General features: G+C 47.3%; 1 protein-coding gene across 1 annotated transcript in view; it reads left to right on the top strand.

Annotated features, from left to right (window-relative positions):
• Positions 1 to 3: 3 nt before the first annotated feature.
• Positions 4 to 14,766, top strand: part of SH3RF3 (SH3 domain containing ring finger 3) — a gene marked incomplete at its 5' end in the record, with an annotated part of 526,008 nt that continues 511,245 nt past the window's right edge. Inside the window, one exon of the mRNA XM_045283818.1 lies at positions 4 to 78. Within this exon, the coding sequence (XP_045139753.1) occupies positions 4 to 78 (75 nt within the window). The remainder of the gene's footprint in view (positions 79 to 14,766) is intronic.

Here is a 14,766-nt window from a genome sequence, read left to right as displayed (position 1 = left end):
ACCGGTGCGGTGGCTGGCAGTGCCACCTCCAGCCTGCGGGAGCTGACGGCGGCCAGCAGGAGCGCGCCTTTGGCAAAGGTGGGTGTCTGCCCTGCGGCGAGCCAGGAAGGTTTTGTGTGTGTGTGTGTGTACACGTGGTTTGGTTAAGGGACAGTAGTGAGGGGCAAGGGACCACTAGACCACTGCCACTGCGATCTCCAATTTCCTTTGCTTCTAGGGGCTCTCTCTGGGTCTCTCTCTTTAAGGCCCACTCCACAAGTACTGCACATTACGACCCCGGACCCTGGACTCCCATACTGACACTATTGAACTTCTTGTTCTCCGCACCAGCCTGTCATCCTCCCCCTCTGGAATTCTTTGTCCTGCCTACCACCTGCGCTCTTTGTAGCTGTGACTGGTCCCAGTGCACCTGTCCAACGCCCTCAGATCCGGGGACCAATTACTCATTGTCCTGAGGGGCAAGCGCTCTACCTGTCCTACTGCTCCTAAAACCCAGGTTTTTAAAGTCCCCCTTCTTTCCCACGCTTTCAGAAAGGGCCTTCCTCTATTGCCCAGTGGTGCCCTATGAACACACCCCCTGAGCTTGGTTCCCTGGCTGCCTGTTAGTTCTGACTGCTTCTGGCATCTGACAGGGAACATCTGGGCCTCCTGTGTGCCTGCCTGCGAGAAGCAGGAAGAGAAGCAGAGTGTGTGTTTGTGTGTGTGTTAGGAAACTCCTTCCTAGTGGGAGGGAAGGAGTTAACCCAGAGACCCTCCCAAGGAGAGTTTTTGGCCCTGTCCTTCTCTCAGACTTGGCAGCATCTGTTGGGAAGCATGGGTTCTCGCCTTGGTTCTTTGAGGGGCCAGAGTTGCATTCCCACGTGGGTAGTTAGTTTGGGCTTTTCCTTTTGTGCAACCACATTGTACAAGATCACTGCTTCTGTTTTAGTCAAAAGACTCTTGAGGGCTTCAGTGATTTGCTTTCAAAAGCTTCTTAGAACTTGCCATTACACACCCTTAGCTGCCTTGGGGACTATGGGAAGGAGGAGGGATTTGGTACAGGGAATACTGGCTTGCAGGAGAACCAAGGTCCCTCATTTTGTATTTTCTGTAGATGCAGAAAAACCCACGCTATAACAGTTAAAGCATATGTCGCCAGTGACCAGGGATGCTCACAGAAGTTAGAAAAACAGTTGTCCATTTTAAGGGTGGATGGCACATAAGGCAATTTGACAATCCTTCTACTATGTATCGTTTTGAAATGTCGGGAAGATTCCAGCATCTGAATATCTCAGAAATGTAACATATCTAAGATTAGGAACGGAAGCTCTGGGGTGTTTAGCTTCTGCGTTACAAATCACACTTTGCCAATTTCTGTTTTCCTACGGATCCAGAGGCATCCACAGAGGGCCCAGTCAGGGACTAGTTCGTCTTGAGATCACTCCTGAAGGAGAATGCATGGCTCTGTTTTAACTGTGACAGAATGCATACACTTCTAGGTCTTTGTCACGGCTTTTCCTTCCTCTCCTGGCTGTTTCTATCTAAGGTATTATTATCTGCAAACGCAACCTCCTCTTGCTCTGAGGAGTACATGATTTTGGAACTAAGCTGAACTTGGGTTTACAGATGTCATCCAGGGTCAATTTAGGCGAATGCATTGTGTCTGTCCAGGAGATTAGATAGTAACTCCTGCAGTGTGGAAGGTCCCAGCCTTGAGGCAGATCCTGGAATTTTGTGTCATTTGTAGCATTCTTTAGGACTTGCCAAAGGTGTTGAAGCTTGTCACTATTGGCGATGAGACTTAGCCACAGGAAACTAGTTTTGTTGATGGCCAGATTTGGGGTAGGGTGACTTTCTTTATGGACTCATGCAGTTAATGGACTCTGTTCACAATTATCTGTGTAGAAGGGAACTTTTAGAACACACTTTCTTTTTTATTTTCTTCTTGCTTTCCTTTCTCCCTCGCATTCTTTCTCTCTTTCTGCCTTACTGAAGTGTAAACCTTGGTTCTTTCTATAGAACCGCCTTTAAGAGAATAGATGCGGTTCTAGAAAGAGTGAATTAAACCCGATCTTCTCTATGCTTATTTGCAGAGGATGAGCAGGTTGAGGTAGAATTAAACATCCACAGGCTTTTGACAGGAGCCTTCATGGTATAGTGATGATGCATCAGGTTGCTCACCATAAGGTTAACAGTTCAAAACCACCGGTTCCTCCGAGGGAGAAAGACCAGATATGTTACTCCGGTAAAGTTGCAGTCTCCAGTCTCAGACACTCACAGTGGGCAGTTCTACTGTGTCCCACAGGATCACTGGGAATCAGCATCAATCGGATGGCAGTGAGTTCGAGCTTTAAGCATCAGTGGAAGTCTTCTTGGTCAATCAGTTCTTGCATGTCATGTTGGTCCTCCCACTCTGGGACAGTCGCAGTTATGCTCCTCAGATATCCGTATTTTATGGGGTGTTGCGGGGGTGAGGGGTTGGAGCAGTCGAGGGAGAAGGTGCCCTGGGGCATTGTGGGTATGCACTGAGCTTCCATCCGTAAGGTCTACAGTTTGAAACCACCAATTGCTCCTTGGGAGAAAGATGGTGTTTTCTACTCCCATAAACAGTTTCAATCTTAAACTCACAGGGGCACCGTGTCCTATAGGGTTGCTATAAGCCAGCATTGACTGTATAGTAGTGAGGGTGGAGTGAAGGGGTTGTAAGAAAATATTGCTTTTTCAGCTGAAAAGTGTTTCCAAGTCAGCTTGCAGTACTGCCATGTCCATTGGAATTTCGTTGATGCTATAGCAACACCCAATGTTGTTGCACACCGTTGATTAGCTGGGCATTGTTTTCATTACTCTCCAAATAACCAGCTATGATATTTGAAGATAAGAGAGCATATGATTTCACATTCACCGAATATTAGGTAGTCTCCTATCTTCTCATGAGAAGCCCTTCAAACTCTCTCTTGGGCCAGTTTGAATGTGTAAACCTTTTAGGTATGTAGATAAAGAGACATTTTTAGATCATTTATCGTGTTAATTTAGTTAGACATTTGGAATGCATCTTGTATAAAATGTATTACTTTCTCTGTGTTTCGACTTGCCCTTTGTGAAACATTCTTTCCTGAGCTCTTCATTTGTATATTATTTTTTCATCAGGTTTTTGGATAGCCCCAGTCACTTGTAGTCACCCAACCTGGTTGGCAGAGCCTGTGCCCTTTACTTTCACCTGAGCCATTGGAGATAAGGCTGTGTTTTGTTTTTGTTTTGCAGTAGTTTAATGATGCTGCCTCTGGAAACTTTAGACTAAGCTATAGGTTCTCACTGGTCTTAGCTGTAGAACCGTTGCTCTTTTCCTTTTAACTGTTGGCAAATATTTGTCATTTTGTTCTGATTCTTAACGTGGCCTTCAAGAAGTCCTGTTTTAAAAGTAATATTGAATAGAAAGAAATTGTTTTGGAAATGTTGATGGCAACATATGTACAAGGGTGCTTAGTACTATTGAATGATGGATTGTTATAAGATTTGTAAGGGCGCCCAATAAAATGATCAATTGAAAAAAAGTATCATCGAACAATTACAGTTGTGAAGTCATACTTGAAGGATGCTAAACTCACTGCTATTGAGTTGATTCCGACTCACAGCGACCCCATAGGACAGGGTAGAACTGCCCCGGTGGTTTTCTAAGATTGTAACTCTTTAGGGGAGTAGAAAGCCTCATCTTTCAACCACAGAGCAGCTGGTGGTTTCAAACTGCTGACCTTGCAGTTAGCAGCCAAAGCATAACCCACTACACCAAGTGGGTACAAAATGCCCTAGCCTAACTTGTTGTTCTTGAAAGAGATTTACAAAGTAATCCCTAAAAGACTGCAAAGAAGCATTGCTTCAAAGCAGCAAGGTACCTTCTAATAGGTTCTGTGAGAAAAATTAAAGGTACTTTTTCATATGAGAGATTTACTAAGGATTCAAATATGAGACAATTTCTTTTTTCTTTCTGCTGAATTATTTTTAAAAATCTTTTGCCTTTTTGTTTTTGTGGTTTTCTCAAGACTGTAACATTTCCGAAGCAAGTTATCAGACCTTTTTTCTAAGGTGCTTCTGGGTGGGTTTGAACTGCCAGTCTTGGAATTCTTTTTTTTAAAATCATTTTATTAGGGCTCATACAACTCTTATCACAATCCGTACGTACATCAATTGTGTAAAGCACATTTGTACATTCATTGCCCTCATCATTCTCAAAACATTTGCTCTCCACTTAAGCCCCTGGCATCAGCTCCTCATTTTTCCCCTCCCTCCCCGTTCCTCCTTCCCTCATGAACCCTTGATAATTTATGAATTATTATTTTTGTCATATCTTGCCCTGTCCGACGTCTCCCTTCACCAATTTTTCTGTTTTCTGTCCCCTTGAGAAGAGGTCACATGTAGATCCTTGTAATCCATTCCCCCTTTCCAACCCACTCTCCCTCTACACTCCCAGTCTTGCCACTCACACCACTGGTCCTGAAGGGATCATCTGCCCTGGATTCCCTGTGTTTCCAGTTCCTATCTTTACCAGTGTACATCCTCTGGTCTAGCCAGACTTGCAAGGTAGAATTTGGATCATGATAGTGGGGGGGAGAGGGGAAGCATTTAGGAACTAGAGGAAAGTTGTATTTTTCATCGTTGCTACATCGCACCTTGACTGGCTCGTCTCCTCCCCAAGACCCCTCTGCAAGGGGATCTCCAATGGCCTACAAATGGGCTTTGGGTCTCCACTCTGCACGCCCCCCCCTTCACTATGATAAGATTTTTTTGTTCTGATGATGCCTTATATCTGATCCCTTTGACACCTCATGATCAGACAGGCTGGTGTGCTTCTTTCATGTGGGCTTTGTTGCTTCTGAGCTAGATGGCCGCTTGTTTACCTTCAAACCTTTAAGACCCCAGATGCTACACCTTCTGATAGTCTGATAGTAGTCCAGTGCCTCATCATTTGTGCCTCTTTGGACTCTGATATTTGAGCATGTCTAGTGTTTATTATGTTCCTGCCCAGCACCAGGGCCTGTTTTAAGTGAACTCTACAGACGTGATCTCTTACTTCACCTTATGGGAATGGAAGCCCTTCTGATCTCTGCTCTCAGGAAGGCTGGGTGGAAATCCACGGTCAATGGAGAGGAAGGGCATTTTCACAGATTAAGGAACCATAGAAGGCTTGGGTGATGCCTTTGATGATATAAAACTTAGGCAATACAGCCTAATTAGTTTGCCTACATTGTGTGTCTTGAAGTACTACCGAGTATGTCAAAAGTGGATCCGTTTGAAATCTCTCCAGGAACTCACTCACTCAGTGTGCCTGGCCCCCTGTAATAGAAAGTCAAGCATGAAAGTGATGCCAGTATGAAATCTTCTGCCTTACACACACCCACATACTCATTTACCTTTTTTTTTTTTTTAATGTAGGGTTAGGGCTTTTGAGTCTATGTCTACCTGTGAAGAGTAACAAATTGTCTTTCTAGCTTAAACCATAGCTCTGATTGATGATTTTCATGTATTTCTTTCACGTGGGAGAAAGATGAGGCTTTCTACTCCTGTACGGAGTGACAGTCTCAGAGACTCCCAGGGGCAGTCCTACCCAGTCCCCCGAGGTCGCATGAGTCAGAATCCACTCTAGGGCAGTGATGTTTCTTTCCAGAGAAATGAGAATGAAGATTCTTCTGAAGAATTCAAAAGGGAGTATCATTAGAGACTTAAAGTCATTTTATTCCGATGTTCCATATTCTTCTTCACACCTAATTCGACACATTTAAAAGCAATCTGTCTTTAGTGCATCTTTCCTAAGCAGGAATGGAGCAACATTAAACAGATTTGTTTTGTGCTTAAATTATTTTGGTGTATATGCTATTTAATTAGACCGTAAGTTACCATTAGAAGTACAACTTGTATCAAAGTGGTCAGGGATAAAGGCCTTCAATTCCTGGTTAGCTTGATGCTCACTGGGCAGGGCTGAACTCTTGGCCAGCTGCCTCCAGCCTTAAATCTTCAGTGTATGTAGATGTGCTGGGCTTTGTACAGGGGAGATGGAGTGCTCGTGAGCAGGGTGGAGGCTGGTAGAGAGGCTGCAGTCTCTGGAAGCCAATTAATGTGTTCTGTAGTTGTTGACAGTTTTGTTTGAGATTTAGTATTTCATAATTACCAAGTGTCTGCCCTGGTCACTTGGACATGTGTTGTGTTATGGAAAGTTCACAGTATGTCTGGGAACTTGAGTGGTGTCATTGCTGTTTTGAGACCCAAAGAGGTTGGTATGTGGGTGCAGTGAGAGAGGTAGGACCTAACAGAGTCAGGATGCATCCTTTAACTCCATTCCATTGCCCTTTCTGTTCAACTTGACTCCATTGTGGGGATTTTTCTTGTTGCTTGAACTTGGATGTTAGCAGGACTCCAAAGGAAGATGCCCAGAGCCTGGTAGGTCGTACTAAATAATAAACAGATGGCCCATCAGATAGCATACTAACTGGTTGCTGTGTGGTGACCATGTTGATAAGGTTCAAATACTAGGCTTTCGGGGACAGATGAGTCACAGTGAAGTCCTTTGTAATAAGCCTCTTTACAGACGACCTGTTTCTACAAACAGGACCTTGTGACTTACAGCAGTGGCATCTAGCCAGTTAGTGAATCGTCTAAATTTGTCCTTGTCCCAAAGGAGTTCTAATGGCGCTGTCAGGCAAACCTTGGACAGCTAACTGCAAGGTCACTAGTTCAAACCCAGCAGCCACACTGGTGAAGAACATTGAGGTTTCCTGCTCCCATAAAGATTGACAGCCTCAGAAGCCCTACATATAGGGCCATTGTGAGTCAGAGAGAGACCTGGTGACATAGTGGCCTATGAGTTAGGCTGCAAATGACACGGTCAACAGTTCAAAGATTCACAGTCTTGGAAATCCACAGGGGCAGTTCTACTCTGTCCTACGAGGTCAGTATGAGTTGGCGTTGACTTGACATCAGTCAGAACGGGCTTGTTGGCCATGGGTACTGTGTCTCAAAGGTTGAGTCCAGTGATTTGAACATTTCTCATTTGTTCCTTACAATTCAGGGAGACAGGTAGTTAGGTAGGTGGAAGCTACCGCTCCTAGCTTTCCTTACAAAAGGGCACACTGTTTATAAGGTGAACTTGAGGCTGGCTCACCAACTGGTTTCGTGGTGAGAGGTGATAGAAGCTCAGTGAACCAGAAACCAAGGTCACAACCCTAAGCAGCACTGACCCTCTGGACTCACCATGGTCCATTGTCACCAATTGCTCTTTGAATTTGAGGCCGCTGTGTTGAAAGCCTGGCTGCTGACCGTCCAGGCCGTTGGCAGGAGCTGTGAAGAACGTGTTGTCCAGAGGAGAGAGTGCCGATGGATAGCTCCTCAGGCTTCAGTGGCCACCGATAGCAAGCTCAAAGCAAACGACGACTTGCGTCCATAGAGATGTGGCAGGAGAAGCGGTGGAGGTCCATCGCTGTGGGTTGGTGAATTCAGTAGTCTAATCTCATCATCCACCAGTTGCCCCATGTGCGCTGAATCCTGGCTCCATGGTGTTTTGATCTTTGAGAAGCGGATCTGCAGCCTTCGTCTTCAAGTTGCTTCTGAGTGGACTTAAACCTCCAACCTGGCAGCTAGCAGACCAGGGTATTCCATGTGTCTGCCATCCGGGGACTCTGCTTTCTCACCAGGGAGCTGTGTTTGCTCCATCATTCTGCTCCATCACGGTCTTTGTGGAATCTTCTCCTTTGCCCACCAGGCTTCTCGTTGAAGGCAGTGGCTTCTGAGGAAAACATCCCAATGGAGAGGAAGGAGGGTTTCTCCCCATCACTCTCTAAGTCAGTCAGCAGTCTCTGGGTGGCACCCTCTAGCACACACACCCCCATCCCCCCTGCCCCCAATCTCATTGCCCTGTGCTGCTTCTCATGCTTGTGCCTGTGCCTGGAGCATCTTTGCCTGGGCTACAGGATTGGCTTCCTCTGCTGGGCAGAGGCCCCGCTCCCTTCCCTTGTAGCACACTGCCTGTAGATAGGGTGTGACGGTAGGGTAGGAGGAAGGAGAGACGTGGACGAGGGCTCCGTGGGCAGCTACGGAGCCAGTACACCAAACAGTCGAGTTTTCACCCTCACATTCTCTTTTCTTGAGCTCATGCCCTGGAGCAAATGGGTTAGCTTTTCTGCGCCTTCTTATCAGCGAGTGAAGGATCTAACTGACTTTGTGGACGCGTAGGATGATGTGCTTACAGTGACTCGTACACAAAATTGGCCACCGTTTCAGTGCATATGATGGAGTATCAAAGTCTCTGAATCAGTCTCTGAGGGCTGACGAGGCGTCCCTGACAAACTCCACTTGCCTGGTCACGGGTTCCATGCATAGCCCATCTGTTAAAGGGTGTGTGCATATGTTTATGAGTCCCAGCCCTTGTTTTGCATTTAGCATGAGCCTATGAATGGTTGTTGCTGGCTGCCTGGAATCGGCCCCCCATTCCTGGTGACCCCGTTGCACAACAGAGTGAAGCACTCTCAGTCCGGCCCCATCCCTGTGATCCCCGGAGGCCTTTGTTCCGAGGGCCGTGGTTAGTGAACATTGGCAGACGTCTGAACCGAGTGGGAGGTTGTGTCTGTTTTCCCTTTTAAACTGTGCCCAGGTGTTACCATTGCTGTCAGAGCCAATATCCCTAACCCTAACGAGCCTCATTAAAGTGAATAATAATAACGTTGAATTTCTAAACTATAATCTGTTTGTGGAAAAGGCAGAAGGAAGGGGGATCATCCCGTAGAGTTGGTGCTACAGATAGTTGGCAGGCTTTCCTGAAGACCACGCACACTGTCTCGATCGGAATGACGCCGAAGCTGGTCTCCAACTGCCTGGAATTAGGCTGCTGGTGCAATTGAGCCCGAGCAGAATTAAACCCAATTGTTGGCTTGTTCCAGCTTTTGAGGGCTCACCAGCTTGCTGGAGCATGGCAGAACTTCATTATGCAATTATTTCAAGTGCGTATATTAATTCAATCTGTATTTAATCTCTCTCTGTGTTGTTGTTATTGTTGCACACCGCCCCCTCCCCCCCTCAGCTAAAACAATCCTTTTAGAAGTAAAGCTTTGAAATAAAACACCAGTAAAGATTTGGTGAGGGTGAAAAGGCTCTTTACGGCACCATTTGAAGAGGACCAGGTCACTATCAGATTTTCAGATTTGATGACTAAGAAATGCGGGCTTGATATGTGGCCGATTGGAGTTTTAATTAACCTGGGCAGAATAGGGTGTCAGGATGTGATGTGAGTCCCCATGAATAGTTTAAGAGCCCCCCCCCCACGGCCTCAGAAGGTAGGGTCCCCTTTTTGCATTGAGTGAAATGAGAATACATCAAGTAGGCCGGGTAGTAGTGCAATTTGAATTCTGCCCACAAGTCGTGGCCTGGTTCTTTAAGCTAGGCTTGGCTCTGGCTGGCTTATGGATATTTAGAAGTGGACCTGCAAGTGTCGGTAAATAGTTGCTTCCCGTGGGTATCTCTCTCTTCTGCCACACACGTTTACGTTGGTAACTGATATGGTGGCTATCCGCAAGCATGAAGGTATCACGATATTTTCATGTCTGCTTAATGGGATGTGTGCGTGTGGCGCTTTTGCAAATCTGCGTGTGTTTAGAAAAATTAGGACTAGCCGGAGGAGTCAGGTAAATAGAAGTAGCCAGAGGATTTTACATTCTGCCAAACACCAGGGACAGATGTGAAGTGTATCCGAGCTGAGGGTGTTGAGAGTAGGAGCCAGGGGGCATCCTCAAATCATGTTCAAAAGGCCACGATTCATCCAGGAAACAAATAAACAGTGCGCCATGAAATTTTCTCTTTTCATATACCCAGTCATGTAAGGATAGGATATTGATGCTTCTCTCCCTTCCGCGATCCTTGACTATTAAATATTTGAGGGCCTACTGTGTCCCAAGGATCCCTGGTGGTGTAGTGGGTACACACTGTGATCCGCAAGGTCAGCAGTTTGAAACCACCGGGTGCTCTGCAGGAGAAAGAGGGGGCTTTCTAGTCCCATCCTCATTTACAGTCTCGGGCCGTTCTGCCTTGTCCTCTACGGTCGCTCTGAATTGGCCTCAATTCAATGGCAGTGAGTTTGGATTTTTGGTTACTGCACATCAGGCATACAAAAGGCACGGGGGATAAAAAATGATACTGGTCATTATACATATAAAAAAATTGTGGAGGAAAATAAAGATATAATAGAATGTGGCTGCACCTTTTTGTTTCTGCTTAGCTTTTAGGAATTTCCAAAGAGGGCCAGTGGCATCATTATGATTTGAGGCCCAGTGGGCTACATATTGGGCTGCTAACAGCAAGGTCATCAGTTCAAAACCGCCAGCTGCTTCATGGGATAAAGATGAGGCTATGTATTCCCCTGAAGAGTTACGATTTCAGAAACCCACAGGGGCAGATCTGCCCCATCCTTTAGGGCTGCGTTGAGGTGGAATCAACTTGATAGCAGTGAGTTTGGCTTTGGGTTTGGCTTTTCAGAGAGGACTCACCTATTGTAGTCACTTCTCCATCCTCGTGACTTGCCCAACGAGGATCCCTGGTTCAACTCCTTACATTTGTCACCTTTAAGGATTAGTGGTGGGGAATGGAAGTGGTAGAGGGATGTCTCCCCAGCAGTTGGATGCTTTCAAAGAAAACTCCTTGCTAATAATGTCTCACTTTCTGGAGACCTAGTCATGCAGGGCAGCATCTTTCGGCAACGGTATCTGTCTTTCCTTTGTCCTTGAGTGCAGGTTTCTCCCCAAACTCGAATCCCCTGTCAGTGAATCTGTCTCTTTGTTACTGTATGGAGGATTTTCGAGGCTGTACATCTTTATGGGAGCAGCCAGCCTCATCTGTCTCCCCCAGAGCAGCTGGTGGGTTTGAACTGTCAACCTTGAGTCTAGCAGTCCAGTGGCACCCAGTCAGCACACCCAACGGGGCCCTCCAAGGTGCTTATCTGGAAACAGAAGGGTGTTGCTGTGGTAGATAGATGCCATGGAGGACAGGTGTACAGCGTGCTTTTAGAGTTCCATTTGGTTCTTGGGGGTCATCTTCAGCATCACTGCCACCTGAGGTGAACATGGGGGAGACTGATTATTTAGGATTGGAGACATGTTAACACAAGGATATGTTTGGCTTGTTGGCATATGATGAAAGGGAAGGGACACAGACCAGGAAGGCTGAGGTATATGTCACAAGATGGCTGGAGGTTAAGTAATCATGGCAGACAGCGTTAGCCATAATCAACAATTGCTTTTTCTTTCAAGCCCTAATTGGTTAACCCTCTGTGGCTTTGGCTACCGTGTTGCTGTGTGATTTGTAGTGTTTCAGGATTCCTCACAGGACTGATAAAAGCTTTCTGTGTTCTTGCGTGTAGTTTGACTCGATGGTGAAAAGCTGTTGGCCCATCCCCCACAGCCTCAACTCCCCAGGCGGTGAGAGGTCCTATGAAAAGACAAGACAACTTGATGGACAGGTGTATCTTCTCCGCCTTTGTTCTGGGGAATGCAAAGCGCTTTTGCAGAGGTTGATCTCCCGTGCAGGAAGAATTAAGAGATATGTAGGGGCGGCCCTGTGTGGACAGGATGGGGACTTGGGCTCATCCAAGGACACGCAGTTGCGGTGGCCTCTAGATTCAGCGCTGCGCTAGCAGTGAGCTTGTTGCATCATTGGTGGGATGGGGTTGTGAGCTCATGTGGAGTGAGTGCTAGTCAGAAGTAAAGCAGCCCTGGTGGTGCGGGGCTGACGTGTTTGTCTGCTAATGAAAAGGCCGGCATGTTGAACCCCCAGCCTCTCCTTGGGAGAAAGATGCAGCTTGGCAGTCAGCTTTGGTAAAGATTGCAACCTAGGCCTCTCCACTCTGACCTTTAGAACTGCTATGAGTCGGAGCTGACTTGGTGGCATTAGCATATTGTGTTGAACGAGTGCTTTTAGAGAGGAGTCAACGTGCAACATCCAAGCAAATCCGTCCTTGCAGGCTTGCTCCAGTCTTCCCCTTTCTATGCCGTAACTCCCTTCCTTCATCCTCAGTGTCGAAGCTGACCCCCATGTCTTCACCATGCACACCACCAAGAAGGTGCAGCGTAAATAGTGCCTGATGGGTGCTGGGTTTATTGAGATGTCACTGCGGCAACCTCTGAGGGCTGCCTTTGCAGTGTGGCTCAGAATGAGGGATGCTGGTACTTCATTGAGCCCCCACATGTTTCTGGACCATACCATCTTCCATAGAACCCTGATGGCATAGAGGTTTACTCATTGGGCTGCTAACTGCAAGGCTGCTAACTGTTTGAAACCACCAGCCGCTCTCTACTCCCATAAAGAGTTATAGTCTCAGAAGCCCACAGGGGGCAGCTTTATCTCCTCCGTCCTTCAGAGGCGCTATGAGTCAGAATCAACTGGATGGCAGAGAGCTTGGTTTTGGTTTACCATCTTCCAGGCACTGTGCTAGGCACTGCTAACCAAAAAGGTCAGTGGTTCAAACCCACCAGATGCAGTGTGGGAGAGAGGTATGGCAGTCTGCTGCTGCCAGAAAGATTTGCAGCCTTGCCAACCTCATGGGGCGATTCAACACTGCCTCTCAGGGTGGTGCCCTTTGTTGGAGTGGACTCCATGGGGGTGGCTTTGGTATAAGCAAATGACCCATCAATGTGTCACTACGCATCGTGATACGAGGTGGGCAAACAGTGATACCAGGCCCCGCTCAGACTTAACGTGAGGTCACGGGCTATTTCTGGGCCCAGTCCCTTGGTTTGTTTTATTTACCTAAACTTATCCACATAATTACCGTTTATGGGTACACATTGGATTCTTTAACTCTTTATAATCATCCTCCCAATTCTGCAGACCTTAAAAGGGCACTCTCCTCTGCCAAGCACGGCGAAAGCGATTGCCTGCACACTGTCAGCCAGATGTGTTAGCAGGAGATAACGCATGTGGAGCATCAGGCATAGGACCCAGCTCACAGCTTGCGGGAAATGAGCTTCACCTTCAAGGAGATAACCGATAAGGTTAACCTTTAGCTAAAAGTGCTTTGTGCCCAGCGGCTGCCTTCTCCCCCTCCCCCCCTCCCATGGCAGTGATGGCCTGGAACAAGTGTGTTATTTAAATGTGTGCACAAAGTGGACACAGGTGAGTCATTACATTCCTAAAGAAAGGATGACCCTCCTGAGTTGAGTGACAGTCCTTGTGTACCTTCAATAACTGGGTGACAGTTCTTGTGTGCCTTCTATCAATGGGGAACTTCCTATGTGAAAACTTACTGTGGTTGTTTTTTAATGGTAAAAAAATACTGTTTTGATGAATTTGGGAACGACTAGCAAACTCTTTGAGTTCCCCTCGTCCCCCAAAGTGTGTCTGGTGTTGGCATTTATGGATGAAACATTGACAGATATGCTGCCATCGCAGTTGTGTTGGAGTTAAAGTTGTGTCTTTACTGTGCCAAATGTGGAGGCCAGCTGTGGATGCTGGCATTGAACCTAACGACGGAGAAAGGCACCACTTGGTAAATATCAAAGTCAACTCTACAACAGATAGCAATCCCGAAACTCTTCCAAATCATCCATCTCCCGGATGGGCATGCACCTACACTTGTGTGGGCTGGCCGATGAGCTCAAGAGGGCCAGCAGACTCAGGGATTGAGTAACGCGCGCGTTGGTAGCTGGGGGCCCCGGGGAGCAGAAACCGCCAAGGTGCTCAGCTTCTACTTTAAAGGTTGGAGGTTGGAGTCCCCTCTGAGGTCCTGGGCAGAGGCCTGCAATCTACTCCTGAAAACCCAGCCACTGAAAACCCTGTGCTAGGAGCCCTGGTGGTGTAGGGGCTATGCCCTGGGCTGTGATCTGAATGGTGGGCAGATGGAAACTGCCAGCCGGTCTTCGGGAGAAAGACTGGGCTTTCGACTCCTGTAAACAGTTCAATCCCGGAAACCACAGGGGTTTCTATGAGTCAGCATTGACTCGAGGACAGTGAGTTTGGGTTCTTTGAAAACTCTGTGAGGAAGCGTAGTTCTCCTTGACGCACCCAGGAGCGCCATGAGTCAGGATGGACTTGGCACTCAACCAGGGTGGTTTGGCACTTGCATTCATAGGCGGGTGTAGTAGTCTGTATATCTCAAACATAGCGGTTCTAAGTAGACGGAGCAGTTTTATTGACCAAAACCGGTGTCCCCGTAACTCAAAGGACAAGGCATGTATGAAGGTCTATTGCGATCCAGAGCCAACGGCCTTCCACTGCGGCCCCTCCCAAAAGAACCACTGCTGTTCTTGTATAAAGCCTGCAAGCTGATACACATCGTCCAGCCCGCCCACTGCCTTCACGGATGCCAGCCACTTCAACAACAGTGCTGCACTGTCCTGTGAACTATAATTCTGCGTATGGTGCCCTGATCATCCTCATCCTCACGTTCTGGTCTCCCCAAGCGTCAGCAGTTTCTTCCTTTTTCCCTGGAGTGCTTTCTGAAGTAGATTTGGTTTTCTTTCTTTCAGTAAAGGCCGTATCAAGAACCACTCCCAAACTCACTGCCATAGAGCTGTTACCAACTCATAGTGACTCCAGAGGACAAGGTAGAACTGCTCCCCCACCCCCCACCCCCAGGGGGCGTGGAGTTGTTTCTAGGACTGGAATGCTTTGTGGGAATCGAACATCTTTCTCCCTTGAAGTGCTGGTGGTTTCTGATGGCTGACCTCGGAGCTGTCAGCCCAGCGCATAACCTGCCACCCCGCCACACTCCTGTATACGAGCTTGTAGACTTCACATGGGATTAGTGGCCTGTCTTTCGAC

This window comes from Echinops telfairi, unplaced genomic scaffold (genome assembly GCF_000313985.2).
Source record: "Echinops telfairi isolate 266 unplaced genomic scaffold, ASM31398v2 ScPeMD7_7467;HRSCAF=8505_1, whole genome shotgun sequence".
NCBI classification, from domain to species: Eukaryota; Metazoa; Chordata; class Mammalia; order Afrosoricida; family Tenrecidae; genus Echinops; species Echinops telfairi.
The sequence above is the reverse complement of the archived record's forward strand: the minus strand, read 5'-3'. Positions and strand labels throughout refer to the sequence as shown.